This window comes from Aptenodytes forsteri, unplaced genomic scaffold, assembly GCF_000699145.1.
Source record: "Aptenodytes forsteri isolate BGI_AS27 unplaced genomic scaffold, ASM69914v1 Scaffold217, whole genome shotgun sequence".
NCBI classification, from domain to species: Eukaryota; Metazoa; Chordata; class Aves; order Sphenisciformes; family Spheniscidae; genus Aptenodytes; species Aptenodytes forsteri.
This window is the reverse complement of record NW_008796222.1, coordinates 7,949,763-7,962,761: the sequence shown is the minus strand read 5'-3', so window position 1 is coordinate 7,962,761 and position 12,999 is coordinate 7,949,763. Positions and strand designations below refer to the sequence as shown.

At 49.4% G+C, this 12,999-nt stretch overlaps 1 protein-coding gene across 2 annotated transcripts; it reads right to left on the bottom strand.

Moving 5' to 3' along the window:
- Positions 1-465: 465 nt before the first annotated feature.
- DDO (D-aspartate oxidase) lies at positions 466-11,530 on the bottom strand. Of its 2 annotated transcripts, XM_009289159.2 has the most exons (5): positions 11,362-11,530; positions 6,251-6,454; positions 5,950-6,058; positions 4,936-5,112; positions 466-2,388 (listed from the first exon to the last, which is right to left on the bottom strand). In XM_009289159.2, the coding sequence occupies exons 1-5, from the start codon at positions 11,489-11,491 to the stop codon at positions 1,821-1,823; spliced, it is 1,188 nt and encodes a 395-aa protein (XP_009287434.1). In that variant the 5' UTR covers positions 11,492-11,530; the 3' UTR covers positions 466-1,820. The 2 variants fall into 2 exon arrangements, with proteins under 2 accessions (XP_009287434.1, XP_009287435.1); XM_009289160.2 differs by lacking the exon at positions 6,251-6,454.
- Between the last annotated feature and the right edge of the window lie 1,469 nt (positions 11,531-12,999).

Here is a 12,999-nt window from a genome sequence, read left to right as displayed (position 1 = left end):
CTGTTTGTTACTTTTTAAGATTAAAATCAAGATTAAGAAAAAATAGACCACTCTCATGATTTTCCCATGTATTTTTTCTGTTCCGTGTTAGCTGAGGACAAAGCTGCAGTTTGACAAGCCCTACGCCAACACTGCTGCCAAAAGCAGCAGCTCTGTCCTCTCATACCGCTGGAAAGGACAAATGATGGGGGCAGGAGTGCAAAATTAGCCTTCAGAGCTGAGGAGAAGAGGGCAAGACTGCTGAAGGCAGGGCTAGCTTAGGCTGATCCCAGGTGCTAACTGACCTATAATTTAATTTGATGATGTTTCTTTCAACAGCTGTCCCTTGCGAAGGCTAACTGTCCTCATCCCCCCTGAGAACAGCAGGAGTTGGCAGCCATGTCTGAATGTGGCCTTTCTTGGTCCTGTCAGGCCATCCCAAGTGAAAGAAAACCCCTTGTTTATGAAAGGAAACACTACAGAAGTGACCTTTGCTCCGTTATTAGAACTTTATTTATCAGTTCATTTTAATCGTGTGAATTCTTGAAGGATTTTGATTTGTTTTGCAAGGACAAAAAACTAGTCAAAAGTGGATGCTAACGCTTTTGAATGAGCCATTTAAGATCTAATGAGTGGTTTAATCACTGTCAGACCTGTACTTCGATGGTAAGCTCCAATTTTGGGGAGTGACTATCTTCAGCCACATCAAAGGGCTTGAATTGCTGAGGGGAGTGTAAAGCCCAGCTCAGCCTCTGCCACGGAGTGAGGGTTTGGGCGTCAGTGGCTCAGCTTCCTTACGGCAGAGGAGCTTGCTCATGTCCAGTTACAGACAAATTCGTCTTTAGAGTGTTTATCTAGTCTTAACTGGCTCTTCTCTCCCTTATGAAACTGAAGCTGGTGTTAAGATCCTTGTTGGTTTGTCACCGATTTATTCACATCAGCTGTTGCAAGGAAAGCAGACAGTGCTGATGTGAAGTAGAAGAGAGATGCTTGCACTCCCAAGCCCACCCTGAAAAACCCTCTTCTGTAGAACACAGGCCATGTCAATGCTCCTATTGGGGGGGGGGAATCATCTGTGTCTGAGAGCAAAATCTGAGGGGCTTGGAGAAAAAGAGATTTGCAAACAAGTGTGAGAAAAGATGCACAAAACTGTAGCTCATATGGGGCAACCTCCTCTCGCAGAAACTTGGTGTTAAGGTGTAATATGAGCAAATGCAGTGATCGGTGTCACAGACCTGCTCTTAAAATCACACTTGCCTGGTCACTGTGCATGACAGTGACCTGACATTGCTTTCTGTAAGAGCTGACCCGGAGCACTGTAATGCAGCACTGCGTGGCATTTTCTTTTCCTTGTAAATCACATGGAAAATGGTGAAGTTTGTTAGCAAGATGGCAGGAGCATGGGCAATACTAGATTAGATTTGGTACAAGAGGAGAGAACTAGTTTTTACTGAATCTGAACCTAGTGCATTTGATACCCTTTAGATGCAGATGAAGAAATGCTAAACTGATGTTATTGATATTATACTGCAGCAATCTGATCCCTGTTATGTGAAGAATACTTATACATCTTGCCTTCTCCTTAACATGAGGCTAGGAGAAATGCCCAGGGCAGAAACAATGCCAGATGGAGGAGAAGGACAGCTGGAATAATACTTGGATCAACCCATCATGCCTTTCCTAGGTGGCAGCTGGAAGCCAGGTGAGATACCACCGAGCATCTGCAATGGCACAAGCTGTTGTCTTAGGTTCCTTCTATCCAGTAATGGAGTAAAAGTCCAAAGCTGCTACTAGGAGATGCAACACTAGCCTGTCGTAAATGGAAAAGGAGCCTCTGGCATTCAAAGCTTGGCCCTCGATGAGGAGCCTTGCAGGGCAGCAATGCACTCTCCCACCAGGCGAGCAGCCTCTTTGGCTGTGCCCCTGTGCACTGAAAAGCCACCTGCCCCGTGCCCATAGTTGTGGACCACCGGGAGCTTAACTCCTCCTTGGCTCAAGACCTCTCTCTGCAGTCTCACGCACTGCCTGGATGGCCTCAGGCCCACCTTCACCTTGATATCCTGAGCTCCCCGCAGTGAGGGCTCAAGGGAGCAGCATCTGTCAAAGATGCCTTTGGTAGCGCCAGGATCAGGGGAGAGACTCCAGCTCTCCTTTTCCCTGGTTCCCCCTAGGGTTACCCTGTGTATCCCCGGGTAGATGTAAGTTAAGCCATCGCCATCCCGGATGAAGTTTTTCACCCAAGGAGCATGAGCCTTGAGTACTTGTCCCCTGACAGGAAAGAGCTTCTCGTCCCCCACCAGCTGGTGGGCTCCAATGCCCGTGCAGTTGACGACGATGTTATATTCGCTGTGCAGCTCCCACAGGTCTGCGACTTTTCTGGTGTACATCTGGACGCCAGTTGCTTTCAACCTGCAAAGAGACTCCAGAAGTGAGGCAGAAAAGAAACCCCTAAACCCTCATGTAATTATTATGCACATTAAGTAAATGGGATAGATCGCCTTTAACATACCGATCAAAACCAAACAACAGATGGGACAAAAAGCAAAGAAAATGCCATGGGGTTTCTGTTTGTGACTTGTCTGATCTGGTCTCATCAAAGCTATTTTTAGCTTGTTTGGGCTGGAAAAGATACAGCAAGTTGATCAATATTAGAGAAGGGTCTGGCATAAGACCCTAGACAGACAGAAAGGTCCTCATGGTCTCATTGATTCATTTCTATAACCGTACCAAGCTTTAACAGCTCAAGCAAGCTGAAAAATGTCAGATTTATTCAACAATGTATTTCTGCTAGTGACATCACTATCGTTCTACACCCCTTTTAATGTGCCTATTACACACCGTCTCATTCATTCCCAACTCACTCCCCGGATACCAGGAGCCACTTAGTCATGTAGTGCCACATGCGAAGCTCTGGGGTACCCAGGACGTCCCCGCAGGCTGGGCAGATGTGGCATGGGACCACCAGGAGACCCACACCCTTCTAGAGCAGCAGCCAGGAGTCACCCAGGACAGCTCAGAGCACTATACATCCATGTCTGCTCTTCAGCAAAATTCATCCCTTCTTGAGGTTCACCTTTGAGCTCAATTTCAAGCCAAATTCTACCCTGAACTTGCCTGAAGCTTGATACCCTTCTCCATGGAGAAACATTGGCGTGAGGTGGAGTCACCACATGCTGTCAGCTGGATCCAGTCGCTGGGGTGGTTTTAGCATGAACAAGTCGCTGGGGGTTTTAGCATGAGCAAGTCAGGAGACAGATCTGCGATGACGATGCACTAAGTGGGAAGTCCTGTCCTCTGCAATACTCTGGCAGCTGACAGTGATCAGCCCCACTATAAAGGCAGTGGTTTCCCACAAAGGAGTGAGTGAGCCAAGGATCCAGGGCACTATTGGTGCTCTGGGGGCTGGGGTTTGGGTGCAGCAGGATACTGAGGCTGGCTGGGAGGAACTGGGGAGGTCTCATGCAGCAGCTCTGGCTGGGCAACTTGCTGGGAGAGCTTCTAAGTGTTGTAATTGGGACTCCACCATCATGGCATAAAAAATACACTGAAAACTCCTGAATTCAGGCAAGCAAGCAGGAAAAATTTCCTGAAGTCTATTTTTGGACCAGCAAGGTGGGCACAAAAACAGTTTTCCTTGTGGATTGCCAAGAGAATGGTCTATAAATACTGCTCAGGTCACTAGGGGTTTGAGAATTAGTTACATGTTTAATATGCTCTCATTTCTCATCACCAGAGAGAAGAGAAAGAAAAGGAGCTTGATCATCTTACTAGACTACATCCTTTGAGAAATGAGAAGGCTATAGCAGGAATAAGGAGGGAGCAGAAATCAGATGGCAGATACTAAATGGGTTGAACAACTTAGTTGTGCTTCAGCAGAAATTTCCGATTCAGTTAAGCAATGAAACATGACAGAGCATGTGCACTGAGGAGGCGGCACAGACCTCACGTGGCACTGGTGCTGCTGGAGTACTCCCAGCCTGGCTGGCTGCTAGAACAAGAAATGTTTTTTCACATTTTGCAGTGAGATGAAAGGCGTCCAAGCAACCGGCTGAGCTGGCAATTTGTACCACGGTGTCGGTACACGTCTCTTTACTTAACCTCAAATCAGCTTGCAGCTTATCGCTTTCTCTTAAGCGGAGACAGCTATTTGCTCACTTTAGGGATACTTAAATGGATTAAATGCACATCCCAGGTGTCACAACTTTTTTAGATCTGCATCCTGACTCTCCTACGGTTCTCCAAAATCCACATATTTTGGGGAAACTTGGAAATTTGGAAATCGGCAAATTTTCTAACTTTCATGTCAATCCAGGCATGGCCTCTGAAGCCACAACTCCTCGGAGTGAATGCATCACCCATCTTACGCAGGCAAACATTTCCAAAAGGTTTGTTACAAGATGATGCTATTTGACCTTTTTTTACCCGACTGGATTAAGAAATGCCTCCAATTGTTGACTAAATTTGAGATTAATTGGTCCAGCTACTTCTTAAGTGCAAAGTCTTCACAGATAAGACATCTTCCCAGATGTGCCTATTCTCCCAGGGGTTGGATGTATCTTGAAGAACAGAGGGATATATTTGGGAAGTCTGACAAATGAGGAGCATGTTTTCTTAGGACATGGCATGTTCCTGATGTACCTTCAAGGTCTGGCTGGCCAAGCGTGGCCCCTGTGGCTATGCAGTCCTATGCCCAGAGGTGCTCCCACTCTAAGCCCCACTGTACAGCCACAGTGGTAGAAAGTGGACATTGCATAGATGGGGCCTTTCACATTTTGGAAAAATTGGGTATTTATTTCTTGTGCTTCTCCCCAAGGAAGAGCTTGCTGCATTTTCCCCAGTGAGAAACAGCCCTTTTCCAGTTTTCTTCAAACTGAAGGCTCTCAAGGAGTCCCCAGCTCGCCCCCAGTGCCCCTGCCTCGGTTTCTCTCTGCATGCCCAGCCTGCAGCAAAACCAACCTTTTCTCCAGCCACAGCAGGTAGGGTGGACAGTCACATTTCAGTGTCGTAAAGGCCTGACCAAATCGGTGCTGCGGAAACTTTTGGAGTTCTGCTTCGGACATTGGTCGAAATCCCAGGACGACATCCGACCAGAAAGGTAACTCTTCCTTGGGAGTGTTTTTAAAGACCTGCCACCTAAAAGGACACAGAGAAAAAGCTGCAAAACTTAGTCACTATTGCTCTGCCATGTTATGTGTCACGGCAATCTTAGCACAAACCCAGGAACTCAAGAACCTGTTCCCACTCATCAGTGCAGCTCTGCAAGGTTAACAGCAACAGGGAAACATTGCTGCCTGCTACTGCAATACCCACCTTGGCAAACAGGCAGAGGGGCTGCCACAGCCAAGCTTGCAGGTGACACACTGGGGTAACTAAACTGGAGGGAGTTCTTCCAACTATACTGTATGAAATTCCAGCTGTAGAAGTACAAAGTCCCCTCACACAGTGTCCCCATCACAGCTGTGGCCACCCTGGCTGGACCTTCATGTAGCGCCACTTGCACACCTGGTCACATTTTTTTGGGTGCCCATAAAGCTCCAGAGTGCCCAGCCTCAACACTCCCAAGAGGTGAATTTCTATGTAGATAACGGGCAGCATAAAACACCTCCAACACACACACACACCAGTTGCATCCCTATACCTTGTTGCTGAAGCTGGAGGATCCTGCAGTCCCATCACTATGAAGACTGCCCCTGTTGCAAGCAACTGGTGGATGATGGTATGGAAAACATCAGTTATTAAAAGACATTTGGTGCTGGCCAGTCTTGAGTGGTTTCTCTGTACACACCTATGCATGAATTTTGCTTGAAAATACATAGTATCTGAGCAGCTGCAATGCAGTTTCTTGGGAATATGGTCATAAGTGCTACTCCATGAAGGGAATATGCCTGAACTCCAGCAAGGAAAACCTCTCTGCGTGCTCCAGCACGTGGCACACGCATACCAAAGGCTGCCCTGGGGGCCTGTTCTTACCCGGAGACCAGGTGAATGCCAGCCTCTGACGCCTCAGCTGAGTTGCTGATGGCAAAAAGGTAAGTGAAGGTCTCTTTGAACCACTGCTTCTGCACGTGAATCGGTGTGCCTGCATGTAAACAAAACCAAACATGCAGAGAGGGAAAATGCAAAGAGGAGAAGCGTACAAACCAGTGTCGAGGAGACAGGACAGACAGGGAACGCAGGGTATGGCTCTTCCTGAACCTCTGTGCATCGCTGCATACCCGGGCACACAGCCGCACGCAGTGCCATGAGCAACGCCACGCCAGGCTGCACGCACCTGGGTAGGTGTGAGGGATGAGCATCCCAGCTGCGACGTCACTCGTTGTGTTGGGGCTGAACTGGTCTGAAAGGACCATCACGGAGCAGCTGGGGCAAGTCTCTGCGATGCACAGTGCTGTGGACAGGCCGATAACTCCTGCGCCAACCACTGCAACCTTGGGTGCTGCCATCTCCGGGGTGCAGAGCCAGAGGAGAGAGGCACCTAGGTGCATTTGGAAATAACATATCCCATGTCACCAATATCCCTGCCGGACACCCTCATCAAGCTATGAAATACCCACACAAGATGTAACATAACCCCCCTGGGGCAGCTAATCATGTTGGGGGCAAAAGTGCCTTTGGAGCTCTGGGGAAATTGGCTTTTAGGCACCATGAGCAAAAAGGCTGTTTGAACATCAGCATCTCTAGCAATGAGGTCTGTCACCGCCTGGGCAGCGGAAGCAAATTGCACAGGAGGCAAATTGGTTACGCAGAGCAAAGGGTCCGGCACATTGTGAAAGATGTTTTTTTTAACATGCACCTCAGTTCCCCTGCTGTGCAGGGCTCCCCCTCTGACCCCGAGGACTGGGTTACCTGCTTAGCTCTGTCCTAGAAAACGTGAATTTTAGCTATTAAACGCAATGCATAGCTTCACAAGGTACAGCCTGGCTGTTTACACTCCCACGTCCAAAAATTGTTTGGGCCACGATGCCTTGGCGGGAAAAGTGTGGGAAGAGAAGCTACCTGTACCCTGGGGAATTTTGTGCCCCTAGTGACCTGAGGTCTCCAACCCATCCTTGGCCCCTGTACCTGCCAGCATGACCCACTGCCTTGGACAGATTCATGGGCATCTGAGGCTGCTATGCTTTCCTGGCAGCACACAGTGGTCCCCAGGAGCTAGCCAGCCTCGCTGCCCCAAAAGCCTGTATATTCGCCTCTCTGCCTTGCTTTATAATCTGCTTTATGTCCTGGAGCAGCTCCACTCCACTCCTCAGCATCTTCAACTGCTGATTGCTACTCCAGGAGGTGCAGCATCTCTATTTTCCCTTGTCCTGGCCAAGTTTCGGAGCTTGGCACCGGCGCTGATGAGTGGCACATGGCTCCTGGTTGATAATCACCTGGCTGCCTGTCCCAGCAAGGTGCCAGCCTGTGCGCCTGGCTACGGCCAGCTAACAGGTTTCACACCGGCAGAGGCATGAAGCACAACTGATCCATGCAACTCGTTGCGCCCTTGAAGCCAGGATCTAAATGGGCCTGAAAGAAACTGGGCAACCTCAGAGGTGATAAATCCTTCTGTGGCTTTGAAATAGGCGAGTTGGGGTGCACCTGCTGGCTCAGGCACTCGTCTGGGGGTTACTGCCAAAGGCTGAGCGGGGATGTAGGGGGAGAATCTCCTCTGCCTGTGGCTCTTATGTTTTCCTGGAGTATCTACCAATATTCACTCTTGGAGAGGATGCTGGGTGATATGGACCTTTAGTCTTGCTCCCTTACAGTCTTGCTTTCTCCTACAGGGCTCACTCTTCCTTGACTGTAGAAATCCAGCCTCACTAATTGCTTTCTGAGAACCTTTTCCGCAAACAAGTGCCTGCAGTTATAAGGATGGGCTGATTTCCCATCTTCCTGTGGCTTTTGGCGTCTTTGATGTAAGTTTAGGCAAGAGAGACTGTGTGGGATTATGATAGGTCAGGTTTATTTATGCGATCCTTGCTCATAACTCTTCACACAGCTTTTCACTTACCCCTGAGGTTTTACTACTTAAAATTTGACGTCCCTACTATGTATGAAGGAAGAGAGGACCAGGCACTGTTGCTCATCATTGCATTCCTTCTGCATCACAGCTGAGGGTTGTTACAACCCCTCTTCTTCTTCTCAGCGTGATGCTTAAGTTTCTTCCTGTTAATTATTACATCTTCTTTCACAAGCTGACTATAAAAGTGCCCACATAGCAGGGAAAGAGGACGCACTGCAGGGGTAAAGATGAACCCTGAACCAGAACTGCTGGCCTGCCTCACTGCTACCCACAAACCCAATCTGAAAAAATGCTGATTTGAATGAAAGCTGCACTCCTCAGCTCTACCATCGCCCCAGGCTGCCTCAGCCACCCGCACCAGGAACGCCTGTGGAGGGTCAGATCATGGACGGCGTATGCTTCCCTACCATAGTCTCCAGAATATTTTGTACTGGTAATTGTTATTAAAAAAAAACAACACAGAAAAGAAAAGAAAAAGAGTGACAAGAAATTAGGGGAGTTTTAATAATGCTGAAATTACTTTTGTTAGGAAAATGGGTTCTGAGAAAGGTCTCTAAACACATTTTTATTAACAAACCTTCTGGCAGCTGTGGAAATCGTGTGTGGCTGTCAGCACACCCAGCGAGCCTCCCAGCAGTCCATGGATGACCACAGTCCTGCTGGAACATATGCACCGGGTACCTCATGCATTTGCCAGAGATGTGCTCTCGGTTGCCCCTCACCGCTCTCGTTCACTGAAGCCCTTGGACCGTGATGGAGATTGAATTTCCTGACTGACCTCCCCACTGCCAGGGAAGAAAGGGGAGCTGTAGCTCGGCAGAGGTTCAGGTTTCACAAGTCTTCCCAATTTGGATGGGATTTTTGCAGACGAGCCAGTTTGATATCAACTGATCCCAATGTTGCAGAAGCCAGTGAGGGTGGAAAGGGGCTGCTGGCAGTGCTGGAGCCTGCGGGAATGGCTCAGAAGGCCACGATGGGCACCCGTCGAACACACTGCTTTTCTAGCACTTACTGCTGCAATCCAGGAGCACATCAAGCCTTACTGTGCTAATGTGCCAAAAATTAACCGGGTGCAAAGCAGAGGCTACACTCAGCTTGTATGAGCAAGCGCAGCTGGGGGTTTGCAGAGCCACTGACCCCACTATGAGTGCAAGACTCACTTGTGGCTCTGCCCTGGCAGCGCAGCCTGCCTCAGCTGGGAGCCAAGCACCTTGCTGGGAGGGCACAGGAGGAGAAACTATTTTTAGCTGATGTGCAGGCCAGCTTAGTGCCAGCAGGGGTGACACTTCTTGCCCCCTCAGACAGGCTTGTGCTAAGGGTTTTGCAAAAATCAGCATTTAAAAGGCAAATCAGTTGCAGTAACTGTTGGGGAGGGAGGCGAAGGGTGTCAGGTATTGTTTAGCTCTCTGTCCTTTCTCAGAAGAATGTCATTGTCAGAAGAATGGGACAGAAGCCAGACAGAGCCACCTGGAGCTGTAATTCCCCAGCAAAGAAGACACGGGCTGCCTGACATGGGCTTCATGCCCCCTGCCGCTGTCCTGCTCTTCCCAGGCCAGAATGAATTATTTTTAAAAATACTGAGATATTTTGTGATGTGACTTAATCTCCCAACTCCTGCAGCTGAGGAGACAATGTCAGCCTCATGTGATGCAAGGGGGTTTAAATTGCAGGTTTAATTAGATCCATTCCTTATTCTTTCTTGCCTCACATCATAGTTGTGTATCACCACTGACCCTCAGTCTTAACATCATTCTATCAGTGGATAAAGTGATCAGTACGGTTAAGTACACTGGTCCCCAGCAGACACATGCACACACATGCACAGGAACATGCACACCCACTGCCAGCTGCAGCTGTAGCCTCTTGGCCCATGGTTCCTCCAGGCTGCCCCTCAGGCTGCGATGGACCCTGGGAAATTGGCGTCCCTCAGCTGCAAGAGCTGCACGAACGCTATTGCTTTGGCATCTTTGCGTTACGGGCACGGCCCCTCGCCCTACCCTTTTCCCCTTATGGCCCAACTCCATGAGCATGCTTCCGTGGCAGGCTGGCCGCTCTTAGCTTGTGTCACAACCCGGCTGACCTACCAAGCTAAGCATATTTACACGACCAAATGAACAGTTCAAAAAGCCCAGCTGAACTGTTGACCAGAAAATGGATCAACAGGAATTAACTAAAGAAAACCAAAACCTGTTACATTTGAAGTCCTGTGGGGTTTTTTTGAACTAACTCTCACCATATCTAAGTGCTGAAACATTTTTTTGGATCGCCTGAAGCCTGCGGTACCGGGGAGCAAAGGCTCCAGCCTTTCTGGACTCCTGGAGGGGCTCCTCGTCCACCCGGGGTGGCTGCGCCCGCCGTCCCCGTCCATGCCTGACGTGGAACGCTTTCTCTCTTCCTTTTTTTGCAGATCACTCCTTTGTTTATTCACTTCCCCAGTTCACAAGCACCCTTGGTGTTGCTTCCCTTCACCTGATCCTGGAGAGGGGTTTTGCCAGGCTTTTTGCTAAAGGTAGTTACAGACGCTGACGAAGTTCGATCTGTTGCTGGGGGTTTGCTGAGGAGGGAGCCCTGATTTTGGCCTTTTGACTCTGGCCCGATCCCTTTTCAGTCATTTGGGCTGCTCTGTGAGACGTACGTTCGGGGCCTGCCACAGGAGGAAGGCAAGGATGCTCTCTTCACCGAACAAGGGATGCTGGAGGCTCCTCGGGACCCCCTCAGCCTCTCTGCTGGGTGCACGTACAGCATTACTGCCGGAAAGCAGGTGTCTCTGAGCCACCACCACAGAGACCTGAGGCTACCAGGCAGGCCTCAGCTCCTCTTTCAGATAGCTGTCTCCATATGCATGCATGGGAAATACCTCCTAAAGGAAGGTAGGTTATACCCATGCTATAAGGTACCAACAATATTAACCTCCACCAGCAGCACCTACATGCCAAGCGATGCTCTTGCTTTTCTCCAAAACCGGAGAGGTCTGCATTGCTCACTCCCCACAGGGCGGGGGTTGTTGAGCCCGTTGCCTCTCTGTGTGGGGAGAGGGGGAAAGCAGGGAGAAGCTGAGGTTTAGCACGCCCCAAACAGCAGGGATCTCACACGCCTGGCCAAACCCTGCGGCTCACCCCTCACACCAGAACCAGCTGTGACAGCCACCACACTTTTACTGTGTGGCCGCCCCTATGTGTGGCCTAAACCTCTCCCTGCCTGAGCCTAAGGAGCTGGTTTGTGCCCTGTGGAAAGTCCCCGGGGCAGCACTAGGTCCCCGTGCAGCCCCTGCGGGCACCTTCCCCGGCCCTCGGCAGCAAAAGGGCTCTGTCATCTAACTTTTCCCTCCTCAACTGGAAGTACGGTCCAAAAAAAAAGCAAGCAGGGAGAGAAGGCAATACCTGGTGAGGAGAAGGCCCCCGGTCCTGCCTGGAAGAGTCGCCCTCCCGGGAAGCGCGGGGAAGCAGAGCGGGAGAGGACGGAGCGCGTTGCCGGGGCAGTGGGGGGGCGGGCGCGGGGGGCTGCCGGCATCTCCCCTTCTCCGAGGCCGCTCCCCGAGTGCCTGGCTCGGCGTCCCTCTGCTAATGAAGGAGCTGTTTGTGCCTGGGCAAAGGCCGCCTCCAGCGCTGGCACCTCTCCCGGGAGAGCCTGGCAGCCGCGCGTTGGCGCTGCTGGAGCCGTGCCCTTCACCGCCTGCTGATAACTTTTTTCCTTGAAGATTTCCCCGGTGCACTCGAGGAGGCTCATGGGGCCCTGCTGTCCCGAGCAGAATATATTGTCTTTTTTCTTCTCTTACAAGCAATTGATTATGTTCTGAATGTTTCTGAAGCTGCCTTAAGATTGCCATAGTGCTCGAGCAATCATGCTAGCAGTCAGGATGGCAGCAACACGGGGTGTCCGTGGGCCTGGACATTTCACTCATCGCAGGCCAATGAAGGAACGAGTCCCTGCTAAACCGCAAATGCTTGACGAGCGCAGCCAGGCAGGACTGTCCGGACTAACCTTTTTCAGCAGAAAAACACAAGTTTATCAAAACCAAACCTGTCTGCAGGATGACTAGGATAAAATTGTATACCAGGGATTCTTGGCTCCAGGGTATTTGCCATTGGCAGGACATTTTGGCTAATATTTGACTGCTTGAGCATTCGTCCCTGAACAGGCTCAGCAGGACAGTGTTTGGAGACTGTTCCCCTCCAGTCCTGTTGAACAACATTTGCCATGGATCTTGCAAGCAGGTGCCTTTTCTTCGTAGCCATTTAAATACAGACCAGGCAGCCATCCAAAGGGCATCTGTACATACAGCTGGAGGCAGCTGTTCTCGCCTCCCAGTGTAGCCGTGTTCTTAAATGATAAAACTAAAGCCATTGTATATTAAATATATGTAATCACTGACCTTTTCAGATGCATAATTTTTAGGGTTTTTTTCCTTTAACAGTGAAAGGAACAAGGAATAATTCTGCCAAAATTATAGTATAGCTTGATTTTTCCGAGTGGTTTGAAAATAGGGTATTGAATAAGACAGGGAAGGAGGCAGAGGAATGGAGAAGGTTTGCTTGTTTAGAAATGAAATTGTTGATGGGCTTGGTGTATTGATTGTAAAATACACACTATTTTAAGTCATTGCAGGATATCTGCAATAGCTTTGGAGAGGAGCCTTTCAGATACGGAAATCTTAAAATATAAATAGAGGTCGCAGTGCCAGCTAAGATTAAAATTACCTGCTATTTCTCCTCCGGAGATTCTACTTCTCATTGCTTGTAACTTCACCAAATTTGAATGATTCAGATTGAAATTTTCTGTGTCGGATGTTTATGCAAGGCTGAATGTTTCAGGGAATTCCCAGTGTGTCTTTTCCTGAGAATGAGGCTCAGGAAATGCATGCTGGTTTGGGATACCAACTCTCACAGTAATGTCCTGGTTTCGGCAGGGATAGAGTTAATTTCCTTCCTAGTAGCTGGTACAGAGCTGTGTTTTGGATTTAGGGTGAGAACAATGTTGATAACACACCGATGTTTTAGTTGTTGCTAGGTAGTGCTTAC

Excerpts from the sequence above, each read along its gene's own strand:
- DDO (XM_009289159.2), bottom strand. The coding sequence starts at position 11,491 with ATGCCGGCAGCCCCCCGCGCCCGCCCCCCCACTGCCCCGGCAACGCGC. Across the intron at positions 6,059-6,250 it reads CATCCCTCACACCTACCCAG|GCACACCGATTCACGTGCAG; the intron begins GTGCGTGCAGCC and ends GTTTACATGCAG. Across the intron at positions 5,113-5,949 it reads GGCATTCACCTGGTCTCCGG|GTGGCAGGTCTTTAAAAACA; the intron begins GTAAGAACAGGC and ends GTGTCCTTTTAG.